The sequence below is a fragment of the Brachionichthys hirsutus genome, chromosome 12 (assembly GCF_040956055.1).
Source record: "Brachionichthys hirsutus isolate HB-005 chromosome 12, CSIRO-AGI_Bhir_v1, whole genome shotgun sequence".
Taxonomy (NCBI): domain Eukaryota; kingdom Metazoa; phylum Chordata; class Actinopteri; order Lophiiformes; family Brachionichthyidae; genus Brachionichthys; species Brachionichthys hirsutus.
Genome location: NC_090908.1, coordinates 521,339 through 548,543, shown reverse-complemented (window position 1 = coordinate 548,543; position 27,205 = coordinate 521,339). Strand labels below are relative to the sequence as shown.

Below are 27,205 nucleotides of genomic sequence, written 5' to 3'. Positions count from 1 at the left end.
TGGCTTTGAAATAAATCCCACGATTCCACCTACGGCAGCGACTTTCAGGTTCTCCATGTCTTCATTCTTATCGGAGTCATTGTGTGCTGATCTGTGGCATGAGGGACTAAACCGGGCGCGCCGGGTTCTCGCCCTGCAAACTCCTAATCCCATTATCCACTTTCACTGTGGACAGGAATTAGGATCAGGCCCAGGAGTAAACAGAGCTGGCACAACTTCAAGACTCTCAGTCAAGGGCAGCTTCAGCAAACTCCTCCAGAATGAAGATTAAGCATTTCCAAAGTCAGAGTGTCTCCGGTAACAACGGGCTGTGGGCGCTGCCGAGAGAGGACCCGGGAGAGGACCCGGGAGAGGACCCGGGAGAGGACCCGAGAGCGGACCCGGGAGAGGACCCGGGAGAGGACCCGAGAGAGGACCCGAGAGAGGACCCGGGAGAGGACCCGAGAGAGGACCCGGGAGAGGACCCGAGAGAGGACCCCAGAGAGGACCCAAGAGAGGACCCGAGAGAGGACCCGGGAGAGGACCCGAGAGAGGACCCGGGAGAGGACCCGAGAGAGGACCCCAGAGAGGACCCAAGAGAGGACCCGAGAGAGGACCCGGGAGAGGACCCGAGAGAGGACCCCAGAGAGGACCCGGGAGAGGACCCGGGAGAGGACCCGGGAGAGGACCCCAGAGAAGACCCGGGAGAGGACCCAAGAGAGGACTCGAGAGAGGACCCCAGAGAGGACCCCAGAGAGGACCCGGGAGAGGACCCCAGAGAGGACCCGAGAGAGGACCCCAGAGAGGACCCGGGAGAGGACTCGAGAGAGGACCCCAGAGAGGACCCGAGAGAGGACCCCAGAGAGGACCCCAGAGAGGACTCGAGAGAGGACCCCAGAGAGGACCCAAGAGAGGACCCGAGAGAGGACCCGAGAGAGGACCCGGGAGAGGACCCCAGAGAGGACCCCAGAGAGGACCCGAGAGAGGACCCGGGAGAGGACCCCAGAGAGGACCCGGGAGAGGACCCAAGAGAGGACCCAAGAGAGGACCCCAGAGAGGACCCGAGAGAGGACCCGGGAGAGGACCCGGGAGAGGACCCCAGAGAGGACCCGGGAGAGGAGCGCTCATCGGCCATGTAATAAAATACTTAATGTACTTATACTGTAATACATACTACCGTTTACTGTACTTGTACTGTAATACATACTGTTGACTGTACCTGTACTGTAATACATACTACTGTTTACTGTACTTGTACTGTAATACATACTAATGTTTAACTGCACTTGTACTGTAATACATACTACTGTTTACTGTACTTGTACTGTAATACATACCGTTTACTGTACTTGTACTGTAATACATACTGTTGACTGTACCTGTACTGTAATACATACTACTGTTTACTGTACTTGTACTGTAATACATACTAATGTTTAACTGTACTTGTACTGTAATACATACTACTGTTTACTGTACTTGTACTGTAATACATACCGTTTACTGTACTTGTACTGTAATACATACTGTTGACTGTACCTGTACTGTAATTCATACTACTGTTTACTGTACTTGTACTGTAATACATACTAATGTTTAACTGTACTTGTACTGTAATACATACTACTGTTTGATTGTACCTGTACTGTAATACATACTAATGTTTGACTGTACCCGTACTGTAATACATACTAATGTTTGATTGTACTTGTACTGTAATACATACTAATGTTTAACTGTACTTGTACTGTAATACATACTACTGTTTGATTGTACTTGTACTGCTCTAACATTCTATCTCCTAAATATACTCAGCATAATCTGCTTGTATTATAATCTGTCTTCAGAATATGAAGCACCAAGAATGCAGATACTCTCAGAAGGGAATCGATCTGGAGCAGATTATTTACTCCGCTGTTCGGTGAATCAGTCGGGAAGGGAAGTGCTTTGGACTGAGCCCCCCCACGTAGGAACGCCCCCCCCACAAGGACAGCTGCAGCATCCCCCGGCCCAAATGGCCCGTTTTGTGATGTGTCTGTACTTGTATAGTTTTTGTACCTCAGCCATTACTGTTAGATGTAGCACGACTTCAGAGAAACATTCCTCGTCTGTGAACCCTCACCGACAATAAACATTCTGTTAGCCAGCACAATCACTCTCTCTCCTCTTTAATCACAATGACTGGGTTTAAGGAGATGGGAGCCTGCCCCCTACTGGACAGAGAGAATATCTGCAGCAACACAGCGTCACTGGACTTACCTGGTTCTGGTTTTGCAGCCGGCCTCCTGCTGCTCCCGGATGAGAGCGGCTAGCTGCTGCCGCAGCGCCACGTCTTTGCCGTGGGCCTGCTTGATGAAAGGATGCTCCAGGAGGTGTGTGACGGACGGGCGTGCCTCAAAATCCTTTATCAGACACCTCACAATCACAGAAACACAACAACACCTCAAAATCCTTTATCAGACACCTCACAATCACAGAAACACAACAACACCTCAAAATCCTTTATCAGACACCTCACAATCACAGAAACACAACAACACCTCAAAATCACAGAAACACAACAACACTTCAAACAGGGCCGGAGAAACAACAACCCTGATTTACCTGGATTAGCTCTGACGGCAGCGGGGAACGCAAGTCTGAGTCACTAATCTGCTGCTCTCTGCCCGAGTACCACACGGTCAGCGTCACCATGGCAACCGGTCCAAACAAGCTCTGCTATCTGCGATACCTGCGATACCTCTGATACCTGTGTTACCTGTGATACCTGTGATACCTGCGATACCTGCGATACCTGCGATATCTGCGTTACCTGCGTTACCCAGAGATACCTGCGATACCTGCGTTACCTGCGATACCTGCGATACCTGAGATACCTGTGATACCTGCGATACCTGCGATACCTGCGATACCTGTGATACCTGCGTTACCTGCGATACCTGCGATACCTGCGATACCTGCGATACCTGCGATACCTGCGATACCTGCGTTACCTGCGATACCTGCGTTACCTGCGATACCTCTGATACCTGTGTTACCTGTGATACCTGTGATACCTGCGATACCTGTGATACCTGCGATACCTGCGATACCTGCGTTACCTGCGTTACCTGCGATACCTGCGATACCTGCGATACCTGCGATACCTGCGTTACCTGCGATACCTGCATTACCTGCGATACCTCTGATACCTGTGTTACCTGTGATACCTGCGATACCTGTGATACCTGCGATACCTGCGATACCTGCGTTACCTGCGTTACCTGCGATACCTGCGATACCTGCGATACCCAGAGATACCTGCGATACCTGCGTTACCTGCGATACCTGTGATACCTGAGATACCTGTGATACCTGCGATACCTGCGATACCTGTGATACCTGCGATACCTGCGTTACCTGCGATACCTGCGATACCTGTGATACCTGTGATACCTGTGATACCTGCGTTACCTGCGTTACCTGCGTTACCTGTGATACCTGCGTTACCTGCGTTACCTGCGTTACCTGTGATACCTGCGTTACCTGCGTTACCTGTGATACCTGTGATACCTGCGTTACCTGCGTTACCTGCGTTACCTGCGTTACCTGTGATACCGTTCAGCATCAGTCAGCTGCTGATTTAAATCATGTTAAGCGACACCAAGATGAGAGCAATCCTGGTTCTGATTTTTCACACATTCAGACAAAAATTATGAGACTTAATCAACATTTCTGATTGAAGTTGGTCAAATAAATGTACAGGTTTGTGTGTGAGAGAGAGAGAGAGAGAGAGAGAGAGAGAGGCAGAAGAGGCGAGATAGCAGAACTCCAATCTCATTCTAATGCCTTGCCGCTAACGCCTAATCGACACTGAAACTCCGGTTCATCAGTTTGTTTGGCTGTGAAAGTTAATTCCATGAATTCATTAGCATCAGGACATTAACCAGAGCTAGCAGCTAGCAGCTAGCAGCTAGCAGCTAGTAGCAGGGCTGGGCGCCGACACGCTGAACGCCGGCCCACTTTGTCACCTCATTCAGCTCTCGGGTTGCTGAAGTGAAAACGCTTGTGATGGATTTACACACACACACACACACACAGACGCACACACACACCCACACACCCACGCACACACACACACACAGACGCACACACACGCACACACACGCACACACACACACACACACACACAGACGCACACACACGCACACACACACACACAGACGCACACACACACACACACACACACACACACACACACACACACACACAGCCTGCGCAGCTCGATAACATTGTCCAGCCCCCACACTCAGCCTGTCTTTGTTTGGGAGATTATTGCTGACATGATATCACACAATCCATGAACACAGATTAGAGCTGCAATCCAAGATGGATCCCCCGAAGTCGACCAACAATCAATACCTCAAGTGACGCAGAAAAGACCATCAAGCTGGATGGTCCAACACAAACAGAAACAAGCAGACACAAATGATTCCCCAAAATAGAACCGTGTTTTCCCACGAGGGTTGGGACTCGCTCGCCTCTGCGTGGAAGATATGAAGGCTGTATATTCCGGGCAGCATTACGAGCCACCTCTGACGTTAGCTCAGCACAGAGCAGCACATGCCGAGTCATCGCGCCGGGGGGGTTCGTTTGTTCCACAGAGGCAGGTTTATACAATGGAAGTCAACGGACAGACAGAAAGAGGGTCGGAATCATTCCTGCTGCTGATTGGACCACAGATAACGTTCAACGGATAACGATTAAATCATTGGGGGACAAGGGGAACGTGAGGGGACACTTACTGGCCGATGAAGTGGCTGAAGCTTCTGCACCATTGGTCTGGATGTCGTAACGTTGGGGGGGGATTCCTGAAACAAAATCACACAAAATAAAACGATCATTAAAATGACTTTGTGTTGATGATCCCTGAAAACGAAAGCCGGCGAGCGAGCGCCAGGCTCAGGGCGGGTTGGTCGGGGTCCAGCCGAGCAGCTGCTACTGGGAGCCAAAAACCATGAGCGCTGCTTGTTCCTCTGTCGACAGCATTTAGCGAGGCCATCCAGAATGAGCCTGACAGCAGCCGGTCAGGTCAGAGGTCAGCTCCCCTCAGCACAGACGTTTAGGAAGCGACTGCTTTAGTTAGCCCTCGAGGATCATTTCAGAATCATATCAGACAATATGATCAATACGTGATGTAACAATTGGACACTGCCGTGAGAAGCACAACCCCCCCCCCCCCCCCCCCCGATTACGGTGCTGCTTGATAAGGGAGCGCGACAGAAACTACTCATCCAGTTCCAGGATGCGTGCTCAAAATTGCACAAATATAAATTACAGCTGCAGTGCCAAAAGAAGAAGAGAGAGAAAACCCAGTTTCTGCAATTACTGGCGTTCACCGTGCCGGTACCGGAGCGCCTTGCTCTTTGCTCCGGTAAATATTTAGGAACTCGGCTTGAATTCGGCGCTGATGAAACGCCGTGATTCCCACAACACAAGCTCTCTATTCCTCGTCTGCCGTGGAGGGAGGAGATAACATTGTGACGGGGAGGAGGTGACAGCCTCATCTCAATGTGAATGAAGCTAATCACCAATGCTAATTGCAATCAGGAGCATCTCTCCGCCTAACGGGGAGATAATTGTCTGATTGTGCCGATAACAAAAGGTCAGCCGCCGAGCTCCTAAATGAGCATCACACATGCACCATCCCCCGCAGTGAGCACGTTCAAGGACTGAACTGCTGCATTCATTTTAAGGCTAAACACCAAAATAAAATGTGATGATGAAGAATTTAAAGAGATTATTCAGCAGATGGTTCTCTTAAGACTGAAAACAAAATGCAGCAGAAACCGGATCAAACGACATTCATGGTTTAACTGTTCTAAACGTCGACCCGAGATTTAAAAAAGAGACATTTTCTATTGTTAAATTAAATTCAGTGTGTGGGCAGCCCCCAGCTGTGTGGCAGGAGCGCCCTCTAGTGGACTCACCGAGGGATCTTAAAGAGGGCCTTCACGGGATGCATCTCAGCCAGCGGGGGGTCTCCATCTGCCAGCTCGACGGCTGTGATCCCGAGCGACCACACGTCACAGCGGGCGTCGTACGAGTAGTCGTACTGCTGCTCGCAGGCGATGACCTAAAAGACAAATGCACGAGAGATTCTGCTCGGGAGAGGAGCATCATCCATTTTTACCTGGACATCGTGTCAAAGCCTTAAAACAGAGACCTTCATTCATATCACCTCAGAGGAGCAGAGTGTTAAGAAGGGAATAAAAAAGAATTCTATTTCAAAGCATCGTAAAGCTGGATTTTACCTCCTTGTAACACCGTCCCTGACTTGCAACCTAAAATCTGACATATTTGCGGCGTGAACGCTGAGAGGAACGCCAGTTCATTATCTTTCAGTCTGAGCCTCTTCTCCACTCGCAATAATTAAATCTGACACGACATTTTACTGCCGGGTTTATTCTAATTGCCCCCGAGGTCCCTGCCGAGCAGCCCAATCACCACACCTCATTTCTGGCAAGGAGTGAGCCGAGGGTCCAGGACGCCCAGCTATTAACCTTGGGGTGACCTCTAAAGCTGCACCCGTGTAGGGGAATACACAAAGAGTCCCCCAGAGATAACTGGGCTCATTTAAGATGTTTCATTGTGTAGTAAAACGGTGTTATTCCAGCGTCGACTCTGACCTCAGGCGCCATCCAAAACGGAGTCCCGACCGATGTGTTCCTCCTCAGCCGAGCGCTGGTCAGCTGAGCTGAAACGCCTGAAAGATGGACAATATTAGCACGATTTAGCTGCTCGATGCTTACCAGTCTGGATGTTCCAGCATGAACTATCACTTATATGACCAAGTAATCAATAACACCTGCCAAGCAGCAATAGCAATGGGCCATAATCATGTGAAATGAAGGAGGACAGCTTTTGATCAGCGCGAGTCCACTTCCTCTCCGTGACACGGAGGACATCAACGCCTCGGGGCGACTCAAAGTCATTTCCTATAACAGCTCTCTGGCAACAGGCAAAGGATCAAATCACGCATTGAAATGAGGAGCCTTGGGTTCCGGCCCGTGAAATAAACGCACAAACAGCTTTATCCTGCGCTTCTGTTTGCTTTAACAGATTTATAGCATCAACGTTTAATGCACGAATGGAATACATCCTATCAGAGACCATTACCGAAGTCAACCAGCTTGACTCCGCCCTCAGTTGTCAGCAGGATGTTGTTGCCTTTGACGTCACGATGGATAATCCGGTTGTTGTGCAAATGCTGGAGACCCTTTAAATTAGGAGACAGAAAATAGAAGGTGCTCTGATGAGTCGCCCCCCCCCCCCCAACCAAGGAGGTTCTGTTTCTGGCAGCAGGTTGACGGGAAAACTGCTGGATGGATCTGGATGAATAAAAATCTGAAGATGGTCTTTGTCTTTCTTGGTTCCATAACATTCTGAGAGCGATCCGGATACCCGTCTGGATACATCTGGGTTTTCCCATTTACTTATAAAGGAGGCCTTTTCAAAAAATTCTATCTTGTAAAATCTGCATTCGATTCAGCCACCAAAAATCTTTGGATGACGTAAAGGAGAGGAAATAAAGGGGTCCGATACGAACCATCATGAAACACGTCTTCTGGTTCTGATCCAGAACGAGGTCGGGAACAAATATTACATTTTAACATTAAACCCATTTATGGATTCAAAAATACACATCAACTCTGATTCACTTTGACTTTTCATGTTGGTGTATAAAGATACCAAGAACAATCTAGAACCTTCTGGTGCTGATCCAGATCACCACGAGCTGCTTGGGGGAGGTCTGTGCTCTCTGAGTGCTTTTCTAGTTAAACATTTGTCATTAACACAATTTTAAATATGATTGATTAAATGTTGAGAAGTACACACTGAATGAAAGAACCAGCACAGCTGTTCACAGGTTGAGACATTCATTACTGTCTTTAGACAACAGATCAGAAGCGGGCTCTCATTGTGTTTGGGTTTGCATCCCACCTCCTCCGGAACATCAGCCTCTCTGAGCTGGGCTCTTACCAGCAGGGCGCTGCACAAGATGTATGAGATAACGGGCTCCTGCAGACGCTGGCCTCGGATGAGCAGGCCTTTGATGAGTTCTGTGACAGAACCGCCATTGCACAGCTGGAAGGGAAGCAGAGAAAGACTCCAATGACTTGTCCTTTACTCTCTCTAGACGATGGTCCATGTGGAGTTAGCCCACACACACACCGCAGGAAGCACTGCAGAATCACACCTACTGCTACGAGCCCTGTTCCCTGGCAGCTCCATCCTCCTACCGATATAGTCCCTCTCCCCTCTGGACAAACCATCAAGGTCTGGTCTCTCTGACCTTGTCTCCAAAACGTCTAACCTTCACTGACCCGAGGTACCTGAAGTCCTCTACCTTATTTAGGTCTGTTCCTTGTGACCTCACCATTGACCCGAGGTACCTGAAGTCCTCGACCTTCTTTAGGTCTGTTCCTTGTGACCTCACCATTGACCCGAGATACCTGAAGTCCTCGACCTTCTTTAGGTCTGTTCCTTGTAACCTCACCACTGACCCGAGGTACCTGAAGTCCTCGACCTTCTTTAGGTCTGTTCCTTGTGACCTCACCATTGACCCGAGGTACCTGAAGTCCTCGACCTTCTTTAGGTCCGTTCCTTGTAACCTCACCATTGACCCGAGATACCTGAAGTCCTCGACCTTCTTTAGGTCTGTTCCTTGTGACCTCACCATTGACCCGAGGTACCTGAAGTCCTCGACCTTCTTTAGGTCTGTTCCTTGTAACCTCACCATTGACCCGAGATACCTGAAGTCCTCGACCTTCTTTAGGTCTGTTCCTTGTAACCTCACCATTGACCCGAGGTACCTGAAGTCCTCGACCTTCTTTAGGTCTGTTCCTTGTGACCTCACCATTGACCCGAGGTACCTGAAGTCCTCGACCTTCTTTGTGGTGAAGCTACATCTTATTTTATAAGAAAAATACATTTCTGTGAAAACCATTGAGCTGTGATCCAGATACTGCCGACAGCGCTCACCTCCAGGACCAGCCAAAGCTGTCCACCTGATAAGTCGTCTGACTTGTAGAACATCCCATAGAACTTCACCACATTAGGGTGATTGGACAGCGACCTCAAGATGCTGTATTCTGCCTCGATCTCCTCGTCCACATCCTATAATAGAGAACAGTCGGGGCATAGAATCTGAAGTGAGAACAATTTAAAAGAGAAACAACACACACAATGAAATGTACCGGCAATAAGAAGAACATTTTGACTTCCTGAAATATAATTATAGGAAATGCGTCTAGATTTAGTGACAAAGGGAGTGACAGGATCGGCTGCTATTCTATTTGTGGAAGTGCCTTTTTATCGAAGTAAATCTGAGAGGAAGGGAAGAGCAACAGTCAGAGAGGCAGAGTTTCTCTCCCTGGATGTCTGAGTGATGGAGTCAGCCGTCTGAGAGAGAAGGCAGATTCATCTTTGTGGCCCTCAGGGGAGCGTCATCGTGAATAGCACCGTCAGGACGGGATTGTCCTGACGGTGCCACACACCAAGTCTCACTTTCACAATGCAGCGCCAGCAGGAGTCTCCAGCTTCCTCATCACACGGACACACAGAAGACGCAGCAGCTGCACTGTCTGGAGAGCGTGTGTTCAACTTATGCATCGCGATGAAGAGGAGGAAGAAGCATTGGCTGGAGTGCTGAGACAAGTTAGAAAGAGAGGCACAACCAATTCAGTCTTTGGTTTTCTCTTCAGCCACAAGATGACCCGTTCGTGCAGTCAAGAAAGAAGCTGTCAAAATGACCCCCCCCCCCATCGGTGCAATTCAAACTCAAAGTGCGCGGCACACAGAGAACGGAGGACTGACAGCGGCACGTGGCAAAGTGGGCTCTGGGTTTGGGTTGCTAAAGTCTAACTGAAAATCTAGTGATGAAAGGAAGCAGAAAACGTGGCTGTGGGTTCAACGCTCTCCTTCTAGTGCTTAGAGTCGGACAGAGTGAACGCCACGGCGAGGTTCTGAACTGCTGAGCGGACTTACATTGACTGGGTCCAGCACTTTCACCGCTGCCTGACTCCCATCCTTCTTGTTGGTCACTCTGTACACTTTGCCGTAAGTTCCTTTACCAATGGTCTCCACTAGATCCCAGTTACCTGATGGGTCGCCAAGGTTCTCCACACCAATCATGCTGGAAGCGTAAGGATACAGTCCATACAGTGACCTCCTAAAGGACGGACACTACATCAGGATGTTTCCACCACAATTACAAAGTGAAAACAACAACAACAAAACTGTAGTATGAGCTCAAACGGAACATCCAGCACACAAATACAGCTTATTGTGAATAACGCAGCAGTTTTACAGGCAGTACGGACACAGAGAAGGAAGTAATGAAAGTGAAACGGTACGATACTGCATTTATATTTAAAGGGCATCTGGTGGAGTGGTTCCGTCCACCGGGGGGGGGCACTTCAGTCTCAAGGCGAGACAAAGCAGACGGCCGAAGGTGAAGACGACGGCGCTCTACTTACATGGCAAGTGTTAGTTCCTTCTGACTCATCGGGGTTGAGAACAATCACAAGTCGTAACGAGTCTCTAGCGGTCATAATGAACGCCAACAGCAGCGGCGCTTGCGTCTCCAGGAAGACGGCAACATTTCACCAAGTCTTTGAATAAGCCGTCCTCGGGGACACTGCCCACCAAGAAGAGCAATCCCCTCTGGATCAATTGGATTGGACAGAGATTAACTTGAGTGGGTGACCCGCCTCCACACCAACTGTCGTGTGACATAATTATTGTGTAAGGTACTTTACAATGCGAGTTAACCATGTCTTCTGCCTATAAGGCAGTTAGACATGATTGACACCCATCATTGATCATTGATCATTGATCATTGGGCCGTGATCTCTGTGAGGAAACACAAAGAGAAAGCCCAACGATGCACCAAGTGTCACAACAGCTGAGGGAGAGTCACTGCCACGGTGGCGTGTACGAGTCAGAGTTGCCGCCACGGCGGCGTGTACGAGTCAGAGTCGCCGCCACGGTGGCGTGTACGAGTCAGTCGCCGCCACGGTGGCGTGTACGAGTCAGAGTCGCCGCCACGGTGGCGTGTACGAGTCAGAGTTGCCGCCACGGCGGCGTGTACGAGTCAGAGTCGCCGCCACGGCAGCGTGTACGAGTCAGAGTCGCCGCCACGGCGGCGTGTACGAGTCAGAGTCGCCGCCACGGTGGCGTGTACGAGTCAGTCGCCGCCACGGTGGCGTGTACGAGTCAGAGTTGCCGCCACGGCTGCGTGTACGAGTCAGAGTCGCTGCCACGGCGGCGTGTACGAGTCAGAGTCGCCGCCACGGTGGCGTGTACGAGTCAGATGGCAAATGGCAGCTATTAGCTGCTGTATGTTAGCTGCTGTATGTTAGCTGCTGCATGTTAGCTGCTGCATGTTAGCTGCTACATGTTAGCTGCTACATGTTAGCTGCTACATGTTAGCTGCTACATGTTAGCTGCTGCATGTTAGCTGCTACATGTTAGCTGCTATATGTTAGCTGCTGTATGTTAGCTGCTATATGTTAGCTGCTGTATGTTAGCTGCTGTATGTTAGCTGCTGTATGTTAGCTGCTATATGTTAGCTGCTGTATGTTAGCTGCTATATGTTAGCTGCTGTATGTTAGCTGCTATATGTTAGCTGCTGTATGTTAGCTGCTACATGTTAGCTGCCGTTGTTCTGTGCTCAGCACTGGGATCCTTCATCGTGCCCTTCCGGAACCGGCTTGTGACGGGAGCACCATCCAAAATACATCTTTATAATTTGGGTGTTTCTTTTAAAACACCATTTAAATAATTATTAGGGTAACTACCGAATCATTTACCGACGAGCACGGCTTCATCGTTGGTCTAATAATCCATCATTGATTGTTCTGACGATAATTGCCCATCTTAAACCGACCTTGAATAATGAATGAGTCACACCTGTCTTATTAATCAACAAGATCCAATCCCGTTTGCTCGTCATTTATAACTGCCATTGTGTTGTGTAGCACCTAACCTCCTCGCCTTCGCTCACCTGTCAAGGTGTAAGCAGATGGCTCCTATTCTCACACGGTACAATCACAAACCAAAGATAAGCTGCACAGACTCCGCCTCCAGAATAGTTTACCTGGGGCATAGAAGGCCTCAGAAATCTCATTAAGGTCAAAATACAAGACTTCAAACTCAAACGTTGCATCAGACAGCGTGCTACACAACAAAACAAACAAACACACAAACACACAAAGGACCGACACGGAAACGCTACCTCAATTCATTGGTCCAAAACGTGATGCGTACCTGTTTCTGTGTGAGCTCCTCTCTCCTGCACGCTAAAACGTCTAATTCTCGCTAATCTGCAGGGATTAATAATTGACCAGCAATCTGCAACCTGATCTGCAGCGGTGTTAAATATTCAAAGGGCAGATGCATCCTCTCATAAAGGTGGCTGATATGACGCGTCTCGGGTTGCACGTTACCAGGACGTTCCCGGCCGTTGCTAGGCAACATGACTGTGTGCTCTGTGTTCTAATGTCGGTGGCGGTGCAGCAGGTTGTGCTGCGCATCACTCAACGATGGCCAGCGGTTCTGGACTCGGTGGGCGGAGCTAAAGAAGGATTCCGTTAGTAGAATAAAGTCACGTTTAAGTCTCATTGTAGGAGTCTCCCTCCTTTGTCCTCCTTCACACAAACATTGTTTGTTTAGGGTTTTGTTTTTAACTTTGATTAATCCCAAATTGTTTTGTTCCTTGATTACTGGACACTTTCTCTTCTTTATTAATTTTACAAATGATTTGAAGGACCAGAAATGGCTGGTAATAAATACTCTATAGACGTGAATAGATCGAGTTGCTCCCAGATTGATCAGTATTGCATTAAACTAATTACTTTAATTGCGTTTCTCAGAGGGATATATTTACCTGAGCAGATGTTAAGCTGCTTTTGTCTGATTGTGACAAAGACAGAACGCTGGAGCCGCATCCTGTCGTCGCTGCTTCGGAACAGGACACCGCTGGTCCGGCCGCCTCGCTCGGGTTACCTGCAGCACGCTGGCTCATGCGCTAAATGCAGCTTCCTCTTGAGCTAAACAACATCGTGGCCCGGCTTAAGGTGCTTCTACACGAAGTAGAACCCAGTTTCAGTGACAGCTTTGGATTCTGTCACCAGAAACAGAGCAAGTAAAGGTGAGTCATCTGATTCTCACACCCCCCCACCCTCCCCGGCGAAGCCTTGGGGAATTCCACTTGGTAAATCTGAGGAGAGGAAAACTCAACTAATCCCTTTTAAGGGGATCTGGAGGATTTGCAGTAAACCTCCGCCGGGCTGACCCTGGACGACCAGGCTGGTTTTAGTTCCCTCTAGGTCCACTGGTGCACGCTTTCACACCTCCCAAGCGGACTCGGTTCGATTGCGGAGCTGAGAGCCGCAACATTGTTGGTTGAACGGGGCACCTGTCGATTGGACAGAGTTCTTCAGGCGACACTCATTGATCTTTAAGGAGAACCCCCCCCCCCCACCAGAACCTGTCACGCCTCAGCCTGTGATGTCACCTGCCGTTGACTCGTCCCCTAACTCCAAACATCTGGAATCAATCATGTACTTAATCAATACTTTATGAGTTAATAATCATTTCTCCGGCTATAACTTGAATGACCCAACACACTGAGATAGAGATGGTTCATTTGAATATTTAATTATGACTTTGGTCTGGATCGTCTGAGTTCATAGATCAAACGTATTTTTCTTTTGATCAGCCTTTTAGTATTTATGGTGTTGATGAAATGCGACACCAAAGACGCTGTTGAGTAAAATAAAAGTGATCCAGATCGTACCTCAAAAGCAGATTAGTTTAATCTGATTATCAGCCTGACAATAATAATCTGAATACAGGCAGTGAAGCTTCTGCCTCCCGCTGAGGGATTAGAAACTTACCCGGACGTTGCTGCCTCCGCGTTTCCGTCCGTAACATCTGGAAGCACAAACGTCACATCAGCCGAGTTATGGATCAGAACCCGAGTATCTGGACGAACCCGTATCGTAGCGATCAGCGATCGGTCATTCTTACCGTCCAGCGCAGCATGTCCGGCCTGCTGAGTCATTATTACCGACATGAGACCCGGGGCAGCCTGTCCAGCTCCTACCTGCCCCCCCCACCCCGTGCTTCACCTGCACCTCTACCCGGCCAGGAGGTCGGCCTGAATGAGGAAACGTCCAGCGATGCTCTCCGCAGCACCGCCTCCAACACCTTCCTGCATGAAGACGGTTAAACCCGGATAAAGTCCTCCACCGGGCCCCCCCCCCTTGAGCTGGGGTCCAGTCAGCCCACCGGGCCCCCCCCCCTCGAGCTGGGGTCCAGTCAGCCCACCGGGCCCCCCCCCCTCGAGCTGGGGTCCAGTCAGCCCACCGGGCCCCCCCCCCCTCGAGCTGGGGTCCAGTCAGCCCAACGGGCCCCCCCCTCGAGCTGGAGTCCAGTCAGCCCACCGGGCCCCCCCCCCTCGAGCTGGGGTCCAGAAGGTGGCTGCTCATTACTGAGATCAGCTGCTGGAAAGGGAACCTGGAGGGTCTCGGCCCCCCATGGAACAGTTTGGCCCCCCCTGTAATCTAGTGTCATGTCAGGGTCGTCTCTCAAAGGTCACAGGATTTACCTGATGGACCAATGCGTCGTGACGTCATTGACCAGCGCCCCCTGGTGGACGGTGAGACGTGACGTCATTGACCAGCGCCCCCTGGTGGACGGTGAGACGTGACGTCATTGACCAGCGCCCCCTGGTGGACGGTGAGACGTGGCGTCATTGACCAGCGCCCCCTGGTGGACGGTGAGACGTGGCGTCATTGACCAGCGCCCCCTGGTGGACGGTGAGACGTGATGTCATTGACCAGCGCCCCCTGGTGGATGGTGAGACGTGACATCATTGACCAGAGCCCCCTGGTGGACGGTGAGACGTGACGCCATTGACCAGCGCCCCCTGGTGGACGGTGAGACGTGACGTCATTGACCAGAGCCCCCTGGTGGGCCAATGCGTTGTGACGTCATTGACCAGCGCCCCCTGGTGGACGGTGAGACCTGACGTCATTGACCAGAGCCCCCTGGTGGACCGATGCGTCGTGACGTCATTGACCAGCGCCCCCTGGTGGACGGTGAGACGTGACGTCATTGACCAGAGCCCCCTGGTGGACGGTGAGACGTGGACGTCTGCATCCAGGAGACATTTCCTCACGACAGGACAGAGACGAAGTCCTTCTCTCCTTTATCCGTCCAACAGTCAGGTTTATCAGGAATCACCTCAAACTTTCTGGAAGCAAAATACTTTGACAGGATCAACACCTCGATATTTGACAAAAGCAACTATGACAAGAAGAAAACGGGCACCAATCAGTGGGATTATATTTTATTCACATATGTTACACTTTGCATTAAATGTCCTGCCTTCTGGTCAAACAGTAATGTACTGTATTCTCTCCTTCTCGTAAAGGAGAACCACAAGAGCTTCGCTTCCCGTGACAACGGACACCCAGTATTCATTGGCATTTGGTTGCTGTCATTTACCAAGTGGAGGCTGCAGAACTAAAGGCGAGCGGAACGGGAAACAGAAAAGCAGCATGCATGAACTCAAAAGGAACCTCAACTAACTAACTTGCTCTCTTGGTGCAGCAGTATCTGGTTTAGACTCTGGATAAACAACTGGATAAATGTCCTCTCCCAGAAGAAAGCGATGATAATTTAGAACATGAAGCCGTTACGGTAACGGTTAAAGGGTGGCATGCACAGCGGAACATGGACACGCACGTCTGATAATCCGGTCATGTTGGAATGCACTAGAAATCACAGCTAGCGTGTGTAATGTTAGACGCTGCAGCGAGGACGCCGGAGTCAAAAGAGTAAAGCATGTCTTCCAAAACCAACCCAGAGAAATATTAGAGCATCGCTCCTCTCACACGGAGCTCAGCTTCGTCAGTGCTTCAATAGGAAAGGTGCACTATTTTAATTCTAAAAGCTGCTGCAGAGTTGGGATACGAGTTCATTCTTCAGACGAATAAAGAAACTAAAAGCGCAGGAAGTCCAGAGCTGTGAGAACGGCAGCAAGCGAGTCCCAGCCATCTACCAAACACTCAAACCCCAGAAAAAGAAACTCCAAAGTTAAAATTACTTGAACAATGAGCAGCAGAATTTGTTTAAATATCTAAAACCTATTTTAACAGCAAAAAAAACAAACACAATATTCCTGAGGATGGATTGCAACGAGACCCAAAAGAGCCTTTGCTTGATTGCAAAAAAGCCTCTGGTGTGTTGATGGGTGGACGAACCCGAACCAGAACCCGAACCAGAACCCGAACCAGAACCCGAACCAGAACCCACGCCAGCACACAATGAGTGCAAATTACAAGAACGTCGCCACACTGACCCGGAGCTGAAGCCTCACGCCAGAACAAGAGCACAAATAAAGTGGATATGGATCAACGTTATCCTAAAGTGGTGCAAAAGGTCACCAAGCCCTGCAGGGACATTAAACTAATAAATAAAACAACTTCCAAACCAATTTAATATCTGGGCAAAGTTGTGCTTTTGTGTTTGCTGTTACTGAATTGATGCTGAACCCCACAATAAATCGTAACACGCCCGTTAATCTTTAGGCGTGATCGTGACCAAGGCCGTTTCGTTTCCGTCACGTTAAGAGTTCCCCAAGAACTTCATCGAGGCAGACGCATAAATAAGAAAAACATCTTCTCTGATTGGCTGCCAGTCTCCGTGGATTTGGAAGATCTTAGAGTCCATTATAGTGAGGCCCCCAACGTTTATTGATGTGATCAAAGGTGTGTGAAAGCCACTGCTGCTCCAACACTCGATACCGCTCCTCACACAAGAAAAGAGGTTTTCCACGTCTGGAGAAAGACAAGAAGAGAGAGAGAACAACAATGAGTGGCGTTTACGGTCTCTGCAACGAGACGCATCACGAAAGATCAGAGTCTGAATCTCCCACGACTGCAGAATCTCGTTTCTACGGTGGCCCTGAAGTGCAAAACACAACAACAAATCGTAGCGCACACAATAAAGAAGGAATCGCGCAAACAAGAAAAAAACACGCACACAAATAAGAAATCACGCAAACAAGAAAAAACACACACACAAATAATAAATCACGCAAACAAGAATAGAAAACACACAAACAAGAATGGAAATTACGCAAACAAGAAATGAAATCACGCAAACAAAAAATGAAATCACGCAAACAAGAAATGAAATCACGCAAACAAGAATACAAAACACGCAAACAAGAATCGAAATCACGCAAACAAGAAATGAAATCACGCAAACAAGAAATGAAATCACGCAAACAAGAATAGAAATCACGCAAACAAGAAATGAAATCACGCAAACAAGAAAACTCCAAACCGGAAATGCTAAATATCGGACATGCAGAGGTCCGGATGCTGATTGCTGAGAAAGTTCATTAGTAATTATGGCTGCCACCGAAGACATTATCAGTAATAATTTTGATGCGGGACACACTTATGATGCAATAGTTGACATGCGGTTGGTTCATTGTCCAGAATCCCTTGAAGTCTCTTGCCGCAACCACTGCAATAGTTTGGCCGTTCTTCTTCGGGTAACTTTTTACCACAATGACGGCAAAACATATTTTCGTATCTCACGCTGTTCTCTTACCTACTACTCAATTGCTACTAATTGCTGCTCAATTACGGGAAACCTGTAGCGAAAGTCAGAATGATTGACAGTGCTTCTGTCCAATCAGCAACCAGACCCCTCATGTCCGATATTTAGCATTTCCGGTTTGGACGTGTCCGATATTTAGCATTTCCGGTTTGGAGCTTTCTTGTTTGCGTGATTTCATTTCTTGTTTGCGTGATTTCGATTCTTGTTTGTGTGTTTTGTATTCTTGTTTGCTTGATTTCGATTCTTGTTTGTGTGTTTTGTATTCTTGTTTGCGTGATTTCGATTCTTGTTTGTGTGTTTTGTATTCTTGTTTGTGCGATTCCTTATTTGTGTGTGTGTTTTTTTCTTGTTTGCGCGATTCCTTATTTGTGTGTGTATTTTTTTCTTGTTTGCGCAATTCCTTATTTGTGTGTGTATTTTTTTCTTGTTTGCGCGATTCCTTATTTGTGTGTGTATTTTTTTCTTGTTTGCGCGATTCCTTATTTGTGTGTGTATTTTTTTCTTGTTTGCGCGATTCCTTATTTGTGTGTGTGTTTTTTTCTTGTTTGCGCGATTCCTTATTTGTGTGTGTGTTTTTTTCTTGTTTGCGCGATTCCTTATTTGTGCGTGTGTTTTTTTCTTGTTTGCGCGATTCCTTCTTTATTGTGTGCAATACAATTTGTTGTTGTGATTTGCACTTCAGGGCCACCGTACGTTTCAGTTGTTATTCCTGCATGCATACTGAAGAGTTGTAGCGACTCGGCTACAGACCAGACCGACCAGTCCAAATCGAGAGTAGCGACTCGGCTACAGATCAGACCGACCAGTCCAAATCGAGAGTAGCGACTCGGCGACCGACCAGACCGACCAGTCCAAATCGAGTGTAGCGACTCGGCGACCGACCAGTCCAAACCGAGAGTAGCGACTCGGCAACCAACCAGTCCAAATCGAGAGTAGCGACTCGGTGACCGACCAGTCCAAATCGAGTGGAGCGACTCGGCAACCAACCAGACCGACCAGTCCAAACCGAGAGTAGCGAAGCTGCAAGTCGCTGCTCTTTGGCGAGTCGTACCGTAGATCACGGTCCTCCTCCCCGTGAGCGTCGAGGTAAACGGAGCCCCAGAGACAGAATCGATGTCCACGGATGATGATGATGACGGAGGCGTTGATCAGCAGGAATATTCCTGTCGCTGCACCACAATGTTGGGAGTGCTGCAAAGGAAACAGAAAGCACGATGTCAGACGTGCTGAACGGAGGGATCTCAACAGCTGACTGAGGAACTCACCAAAACGCATTCACACGTGCCCTGCTGTTTGCAGCACAGCCCCTTGAGGCAGACGAAGGCGCCACAGACGAGGCAGAGCGCCGGGTCCTTCGGCACCTTCTTGCAGGCAGCGCAGGTCTTCCTGTGGTAGTACTGGAAGATGATGTTGTAGTTACCGGGCAGCTGGAGAAGGCGAGGACACGCCCACTGAGGATCCTGCACGAGCAAGGTCTTCAGAAGCAAACACAGAAATATGTCAACTGTCATCCAACACGGTGCGGGGTGAATGCGTCGTGGTGTGAATGCATCGTGGCCTGAATGCGTCGTGGCGTGAATGCGTCGTGGTGGCATGATGGTGTGAATGCGTCGTGGCCTGAATGCGTCGTGGTGGCATGATGGTGTGAATGCGTCGTGGCCTGAATGCGTCGTGGTCTGAATGCGTCGTGGTGTGAATGCATCGTGGCCTGAATGCGTATGTGGCGTGAATGCGTCGTGGTGGCATGATGGTGTGAATGCGTCGTGGCCTGAATGCGTCGTGGTCTGAATGCGTCGTGGTCTGAATGCGTCGTGGCCTGAATGCGTCGTGGCGTGAATGCGTCGTGGCCTGAATGCGTCGTGGCGTGAATGCGTCGTGGCGTGAATGCGTCGTGGCGTGAATGCGTCGTGGCGTGAATGCGTCGTGGCCTGAATGCGTCGTGGCCTGAATGCGTCGTGGCGTGAATGCGTCGTGGCCTGAATGCATCGTGGCGTGAATGCGTCGTGGTCTGAATGCGTCGTGGTCTGAATGCATCGTGGCCTGAATGCGTCATGGTGGCATGATGGTGTGAATGCGTCGTGGCCTGAATGCATCGTGGTGTGAATGCGTCATGGCCTGAATGCGTCGTGGCGTGAATGCGTCGTGGCCTGAATGCATCGTGGCCTGAATGCGTCGTGGTAGCATGATGGTGTGAATGCATCGTGGCCTGAATGCGTCGTGGTGTGAATGCGTCGTGGCCTGAATGCGTCGTGGCGTGAATGCGTCGTGGCCTGAATGCATCGTGGCCTGAATGCGTCGTGGTAGCATGATGGTGTGAATGCGTCGTGGCCTGAATGCATCGTGGCGTGAATGCGTCGTGGCCTGAATGCATCGTGGCCTGAATGCGTCGTGGTAGCATGATGGTGTGAATGCGTCGTGGCCCGAATGCGTCGTGGTAGCATGATGGTGTGAATGCGTCGTGGCCTGAATGCGTCGTGGTAGCATGATGGTGTGAATGCGTCGTGGCCTGAATGCGTCGTGGTAGCATGATGGTGTGAATGCGTCGTGGCCCGAATGCAGGCAGCAGCGTACCAATGACTGCGCAGCCTGTATCTGAGAGAGCCCTGCGACCTCAGAGCACCACTGTGCCACCAAGTCAAAGCCGCTGGCCGCCCACTGGAGGCATGCGGCACTCTGCACCATGCTGCTCGGCTGCGGGGCCGCCGCTAAGAGCCCGAGACACACGGCCAAAGACGAGAACTCCTCCTCCTCCTGAGAAAACACAAACCAGTGGTGAGGCCGTCGCTCCCAGTCACTCCCTGAGAGTCAAGTGGAGGTTTAGGGCTGCTAGCTGCAGTCTACCAACGTCCTGAAGCAAGGCATTAGAGCGTAATGCTAACGAGCTAAGTAGCGATAGCGTCCCTTCTAGCTGCAAGGCCCCTCAGGGGTAGGGCAGCACTGATAAAACGAACCGGGCAGCCCGCTAGGTCGTCTCCGTAGAGGTGATGCTGCAGGAGGCAGGCGAGGCGAAGGAACGGCAGGCAGAACTGCTGGAGGCTGAACTCGATGGACTGCGGGGACCACACGCTGGCGATCGGCTGGGGAGGGAGACACCAGCAACAGCTGATCAATGACGCGCCGACGGTTCGCTGATAGGAACGCGATGGAGATGAGAGGGAACAGGAAACCAGGCGGAAACACGAAGGCGCAGAGCGTCGTTCCGGACCCTCACCGTTGAGCCTCGCTCAGAGTTCACGCTGTAGACGCTCTCGTCCTCAGAGAGCTCGCCGATAACGCGGCTGAGCAGTGCTTCAAAACCGTTTGCAGCATTTGCAGCATTCTGCAGCAGGAAAACCAAAATGCAGAAAGTACAACAGAAATTAGCATTACAAAGCCAAGATGATCATTTCAGCCTGGATCTATCGTCTCGCTGCTCGTCCTGCATCAAGGGGACATACATATCTATAAAGCTCCTCCCATATGTTGCTGCCAGGCTAAAAACACACTGATGCATTTTATCCAGTTACAAAAAGATACAAAATAAGCTTTCTAGAGATTAGAAACAGGAACTGATCTCAGTGGCAGAGCCTGGAAACCACTAACTAACTCACTAACGCAGACAATGGAGCAGGACAAAACGTTAACAATAGATAAAACCACAAATGGTCTCAACGAAAATATTTGAAGTTGACTCGAAGAATGAAATCTCAACGATGCATTCTCTCGATTAAATGACCCTTAATCAAGGACAAAGCAGAGTAAAAGAGTCCAGCAACCCTGGTCTGGTGCAAATATATTAATACCACCAAACAGAACATGTGCTGCGACCCAAAAGGCTTCCAGCCCCCCCCCCCCCAGTCTAAAGTGTGCTGTTGATTAGAACAGGACAGACGTTTAATATCAGAGGAGCAGCATCGACATCGCTGCTGTGGGCTGGGACAAAACACAAACCGGTACTTTTATGGGGAGAAGCTGCGAGTTTATCAAGCAGGAGGAGGAAGAATTTAAAGCAGCAGCCTTATCTCGGCTGCGGTTCTGTCACAGATTTATAGGGGAGGAATTTCTAGTCCATGGATTTCATTCCTCTCGGCTCTGATCTTTCCTCAGACGGTCCAATTTAATTAAAATGGCTTTCTCCCAAATATGGATGTGAAATCCACCTGAACAGCCGCCGTGTCTGAATGTCTCCACTGACGGTACTATTCCTGACGCCGTAGCAGGAAGACACGAATTCAGGCCCCCATTACGGGCGGGGCTTCTCTAAAGGCCATGCCTTCAGCTATTTATCTTTTGACAATCAAGCAAGCTGCTCACTAACACAAATTTAACGGAGCAATGACAGATAGCCACTTAATGCAATGCTTTTCTCGCGCTGGGTCACTGTGGAAGGGATCAATTAGTCTATACCAGAACTAACCAACATCTCCGTCTCCGTTACCTTCATGCGAGCCCCCGTCGTGCTCCAGGCCTGCCTTTCCTCTGGGCTGAACTTGGACGAGAGCGCAGCCAGAGCCTGGATGAACTGCAGGTTGTACAACGTCTTCACCACACAGGTAAAGTGCTCTGAGGAGGGACAGGAGGAGACATTGATCAAGACACGACATTTATTGGAATGGGAGGACTGACTATGAAGATGAAAGCCCCCTGAGCAGCAAAGCGAGCCACGTTTCTGGAGACTGAAATAGGAAGTTCCAGTAAAGGGCGTCTGTCCTGGTCACTGGGACAAGGACACGCATGTTAAAGACAAAACTAAAATAGGAATCACTTTATAGCCGTCAAGTGCAAAGGATCCCCAAAGACCAAATCACACCTCACGCGTTTTACCCGCTTAAAAGCAGAGGAATGGTAACCCCATTTATCATTCTAACAGACGAACAAACAGAACCAGAACATTGGTGTCCAAGGACACCCTGATGTGGACGGACCCCCAGAACTGCAGGTGAGCAAATCAGCCTGTAGTAAACCAATTATGGGATGCACACATTTAGCACGTGTGCATCCCATAATCACCCTTTTTAATCACTGAAGCATAAAGTTTTAGTTAACCAAAAGTCATTTCAATCATGGTTTAAAATAAAAAGAGAGAATCCTATCTTACATTTGAACCATTTTAACGAAAAGCTGCAGTGTATTCGGCCCGGCCTTACTTGGCCCCCCACCTTTTCTACGATGAGGAGATGCAGCCCTCCCATCACCAAGGACGAATCGCTCTGATCCTCAAAGCCCAACAGCAGCAACGGGAGCATAGATAGGAAATGTGAAACACTCAGCCCTGATTACTGGTGATAAGAGGGCTGTCCTTGTGGAGCAGCCACCGAGAGCCCCTCCCCCCCCCCGCCCTTAAACAAGTCAGAAGCACACATCGACCCGTACCTTTCCGCAGCGGTTGTGGCATCGTTAGCACAAAAATAGTCAAGAGGGAAGGGACGTCTCGGAACAGCATGGGCACCTCCGGCCTCTCTTCATCAAAGCCACTGCAAAACAAAAGGCTCAGTCATCAATAAACCTGCTGCACGGCGAGAAAACGTTCAGCAACCTTCTGACGCCACAGAAATATCAGCTCGGCTTGTTCTCGCCACTTTTATCAAGTCTCCAAATTCAGATTTCTTTTTAATCTTCCTCAGATTTAACGTGAATCGAGTAATAAATCTTTAAGCAACATTTATGGAAACGACAACAAGCACGATGAAATAGTTCAGAGCACGTCTTTCTGCATGTAAAGTTTACATTTAAAAAGGCTTGTTGTCTTGGTTTCCTGCCAGCCCCCGTTGCCATCTTTAATCTTTATTTATTGATTAGCGAGGTTGAAAGTGAACTGCACGTAAAGAATAATACCTTTTATTCCCAAAGGCTCAAAGGAAGGAGAAAGGTTCCTGTCAGTGGTTCTATCCAGCTCTAGTCCTGCTTAACTGGGTCAGAGCAGGTGGAACTCCGCAGGTACCCGAACCCGAACCCAAAGTATTCATAAACACTAAACGTACAGCTGCGAGCGCCTTAATATTAGCAGGTGGAAACGGCGTCTGCCAGCAGTAGCAGGGAGGAGCGGCTCGAGTACTCGGGGGCGGGGGGGGGGGGCAGCTCAGGTGTCTGTTAGAGACGGGTAAGGCAGCAGGCGGCTGAGATGCCCCCCCCCCCCCCCCCCCCGTTTGGATAATACGTGCATGCTGCTTGTTCTCTGTTCGCTGAATCTGACGGGGGTCGTTTTGCTCTCTCTGGGGGGCCCGGTAATTTGCCAGATGCAGCAATTATTGGTTTCTATGGAAACCACAGGCGGCCCCTTTTCTGTTTTTAGCTTCTCTTTGTGTAGAAGACAAGCTGATGGGGGTGTTTAGAGAGAGCGGGGGCCAAGTGGCACTCTGATTGCATGTTTATCTGAGGCAGGGACAGTGGAGATGGGGGGGGGGGGGGCTACAAAGAAAGCATGAATACATTTACAGTCAGCAGAGACTCACGCGGCGTCTCCGCTCTGGGCAACCCGAGTGAGCTTCGTCCAGGGATTGTAGGCCGAGTCGATGCTGTACAGACGCATGTGCATGGCCAGCACATGGAACAGCTGATCTGGGGGGGGAGGAAACCACAAAGGCTCGTTGTTATCGCAATCAGCACCCCCCCCCCCCCCACCAGCCGCCGGAGCAGATCACACGATGAACAAACGGGCTACTGGTCGGGCTCAGACGAAACCAGGCCAGAGCTCGAGAGCCTGGAGCAACGCTCGGTTCAGGTCACACCTGCTCGTTACCAAGGGTACATGAAGAGAGAGACACACACACACACACACACACACACACACACACGCACACAGCAGATTCCCGCGGGAGGACGCTTCTGAGCTTTGACGGCCTGTATCGAGATCAACCTTTTGTAAGCAGCAGCATTTAAAACTTCGTGGTTCGTCCATTTTAGATGTTTAACGTTGCAAACGGGAGAAATGCTCTCGTCTGTCTTTCTATTGCACAATTGTGTTCATTACTCTGATAATGAACACAATTCTCTTAAAACCATCATCTCAAAGAGACCGATTTGGAAAAACCCGTCCGTGTCTGAAATGACAACAAGATTAATTTTAGCTGAATGCAAAAACCCTCTATAAAACTCTCTCTTTCAAATTGCCATTTTAATTCTATTTGATTTCAATACTTGGAGCAACACTGCCCTCCACAGGTAAACGGTAACAGCCCAAAGGAAAGACAATATCGCTGTCAGCTCCTCGTTACGTCCAATTTGTCATCTACAGCTCGTCTCCTTTCTTTCCTCGCTATCTCCCAACACCTAGCAGGAACTAGCCTGGAAGCGGAAAGAAACGGAGGGAGGGGGGATGAACGGAGAATAAAATCAAGCGTGTCGTTTGCTGCTTTGGTGTTGACACGGCAAAATATGAACAGATGGAGAACCCTTACTCCAAGCTTCTGGTCCAGTCTAACCCGTTTGTAGTCCTGAAGAGAGCTTCCTAAATGCACTGATGCCATGACACAAACGACGGCGTCACGCCTCGCCGATGGCCGACACGCCCTTCATAACTCTGCTTTATCACATCTCTGCTAATGTAGGTCAAGACTTGGTTACCGAGGGCAACAACGTTTAGTGAGATGATTGTTGACCAGAGAGAGGCCAACAGACAGGCCGAGTTCTGCTACTCACTCGGACCCATGAAGGAGTCTGCACGTTTTCACTAACGTCTTCTCCTCGCTAAAGACAACGGGCCCGGTCACTAACAGCAGAACCAGCACCAGCACGGAACGCAGTCTCACCGAGGCCTCTATGCAGACACGAGGCTGTCAGCAGGAACCAGCTTGAGGTTCTATACGAGAGTTACCTGCTTTCTGCTCTGCTAGTGCAGGAAGCCCTAGTTGGGTGAGACAGACTGTACAGCTCGGCAGGTGGCATGATTTATGACGGAACCAAATAAAGAATATCAAAGAACCCATGCAAGCATTCATTGAGCAATGTTTATTTGTGGACTTAATTATTTCAGTCTGAGCTATTTTAAAAGGACAAAGCGAAGCCGTCTGCTCTCACGATGCTGATTTTTACAGAGTTTAAGTGCTTATGACGTTTGATGCCTGTTATTAAGTGGAGCTGAACGCATCTCGACTCTGCGGTTCATTCTTTCATCAGCAGAAGTGCCTCCTGAGAAACAGGCTCAGTTAGCAGACGTCTAGCGCTTCCTCCTCACTCCCTGAGAAAGAGCAAACGCTAAAACTGCAGCACGTCTGCACGGTTAATGTAGCTCACCAACCGCGCCTCGAGCGTGAAATCTCTTCTCAGCCACTCAAGGATGACGAGCCATTTCACTGCAGCAGGCTGGACGCGACAGGGGGATGAAACACGGTGCTGCGAACTCGACAGAGGAATGAAACACGGTGCTGCGAACTCGACAGAGGAATGAAACACGGTGCTGCGAACTCGACAGAGGAATGAAACGCGGTGCTGCGAACTCGACAGAGGGATGAAACACGGTGCTGCGAACTCGACAGAGGAATGAAACACGGTGCTGCGAACTCGACAGAGGAATGAAACGCGGTGCTGCGAACTCGACAGAGGAATGAAACGCGGTGCTGCGAACTCGACAGAGGGATGAAACACGGTGCTGCGAACTCGACAGAGGAATGAAACACGGTGCTGCGAACTCGACAGAGGAATGAAACACGGTGCTGCGAACTCGACAAAGGAATGAAACACGGTGCTGCGAACTCGACAGAGGAATGAAACACGGTGCTGCGAACTCGACAGAGGAATGAAACACGGTGCTGCGAACTCGACAGAGGAATGAAACACGGTGCTGCGAACTCGACAGAGGAATGAAACACGGTGCTGCGAACTCGACAGAGGAATGAAACACGGTGCTGCAAACTCGACAGAGGAATGAAACACGGTGCTGCGAACTCGACAGAGGGATGAAACACGGTGCTGCGAACTCGACAGAGGAATGAAACAGTGCTGCAAACTTGACAGAGGAATGAAACACGGTGCTGCGAACTCGACGGAGGAATGAAACAGTGCTGCGAACTTGACAGAGGAATGAAACACGGTGCTGCGAACTCGACGGAGGAATGAAACAGTGCCGCGAACTCGACAGAGGAATGAAACACGGTGCAGCACAGACCTAAACGTGTGCGTTTCAGTTGTGTTGCGTCATCCTAAAGATGCGTCAGACATTCCCTCTGCATGTTGCTAAGCTTTGACGACTTGGTGGAGAACTAGCCTTGTAACACATAAATCACAGAGAGGCGGAGCTACTCACTGAGACAGGAGCGCTTGGCGGCTGCACTGGCGCCTCCAGAGCACAAGTTCCCTCCCCGGTGCACAAGTTCCAGCTCCAGGTTGGTCCTGAGGACAAAGTCATAACTCCTGAGTCTTAGATGGTAGCAGGCACACGTATGAAAACACTACTACTACTGGAAAGTACTCATAAAAGACGCAGAGCAGGGTTTCACGTACCGGCCCATCCCAAGAGGTCAAAGAAACTAAGTGTCAAGATCTCGAGCTTCACCAGGACAAGGAGGAACGTGTGTAGCTGTGTGATTTGCCCAAAATGGCCCATTATGATAAAGTTCAATTACAG

General features: G+C 49.7%; 3 protein-coding genes across 3 annotated transcripts in view; all 3 read right to left on the bottom strand.

Annotated features, from left to right (window-relative positions):
* Positions 1-10,528, bottom strand: part of myo3b (myosin IIIB) — a 41,624-nt gene extending 31,096 nt beyond the window's left edge. The window contains 10 exon segments of the mRNA XM_068746117.1: positions 2,239-2,394; positions 4,764-4,829; positions 5,949-6,094; positions 6,648-6,724; positions 7,138-7,237; positions 8,002-8,106; positions 9,004-9,138; positions 9,936-9,950; positions 10,009-10,192; positions 10,500-10,528. Coding sequence (XP_068602218.1) covers positions 2,239-2,394; positions 4,764-4,829; positions 5,949-6,094; positions 6,648-6,724; positions 7,138-7,237; positions 8,002-8,106; positions 9,004-9,138; positions 9,936-9,950; positions 10,009-10,192; positions 10,500-10,528 — 1,013 coding nt within the window.
* Positions 2,472-4,593, bottom strand: LOC137902061 (Golgi-associated RAB2 interactor protein 2-like). Its single transcript, XM_068746112.1, has 4 exons — positions 4,582-4,593; positions 3,514-3,567; positions 2,946-3,134; positions 2,472-2,492 (listed from the first exon to the last, which is right to left on the bottom strand). The coding sequence occupies exons 1-4, from the start codon at positions 4,591-4,593 to the stop codon at positions 2,472-2,474; spliced, it is 276 nt and encodes a 91-aa protein (XP_068602213.1).
* Positions 10,529-15,363: 4,835 nt separating the features above from the next.
* ubr3 (ubiquitin protein ligase E3 component n-recognin 3) overlaps positions 15,364-27,205 on the bottom strand; it is a 33,588-nt gene continuing 21,746 nt past the window's right edge. The window contains exons 30-39 of the mRNA XM_068746442.1: positions 26,885-26,970; positions 24,096-24,201; positions 23,017-23,117; positions 22,082-22,206; positions 20,876-20,983; positions 20,616-20,741; positions 20,236-20,415; positions 18,930-19,139; positions 18,716-18,855; positions 15,364-16,871 (exon numbers count right to left, since the gene is read on the bottom strand). Of these exons, the coding sequence (XP_068602543.1) occupies positions 16,754-16,871; positions 18,716-18,855; positions 18,930-19,139; positions 20,236-20,415; positions 20,616-20,741; positions 20,876-20,983; positions 22,082-22,206; positions 23,017-23,117; positions 24,096-24,201; positions 26,885-26,970 (1,300 nt within the window). The 3' untranslated portion in view covers positions 15,364-16,753. The remainder of the gene's footprint in view (positions 16,872-18,715; positions 18,856-18,929; positions 19,140-20,235; positions 20,416-20,615; positions 20,742-20,875; positions 20,984-22,081; positions 22,207-23,016; positions 23,118-24,095; positions 24,202-26,884; positions 26,971-27,205) is intronic.

Excerpts from the sequence above, each read along its gene's own strand:
- LOC137902061 (XM_068746112.1), bottom strand. Across the intron at positions 3,135-3,513 it reads AGGTATCACAGGTATCACAG|GTAACGCAGGTATCGCAGGT; the intron begins GTAACGCAGGTA and ends CAGGTATCGCAG. Across the intron at positions 2,493-2,945 it reads AGGTATCGCAGGTATCGCAG|GTGTCTGATAAAGGATTTTG; the intron begins GTATCGCAGGTA and ends TGTGATTGTGAG.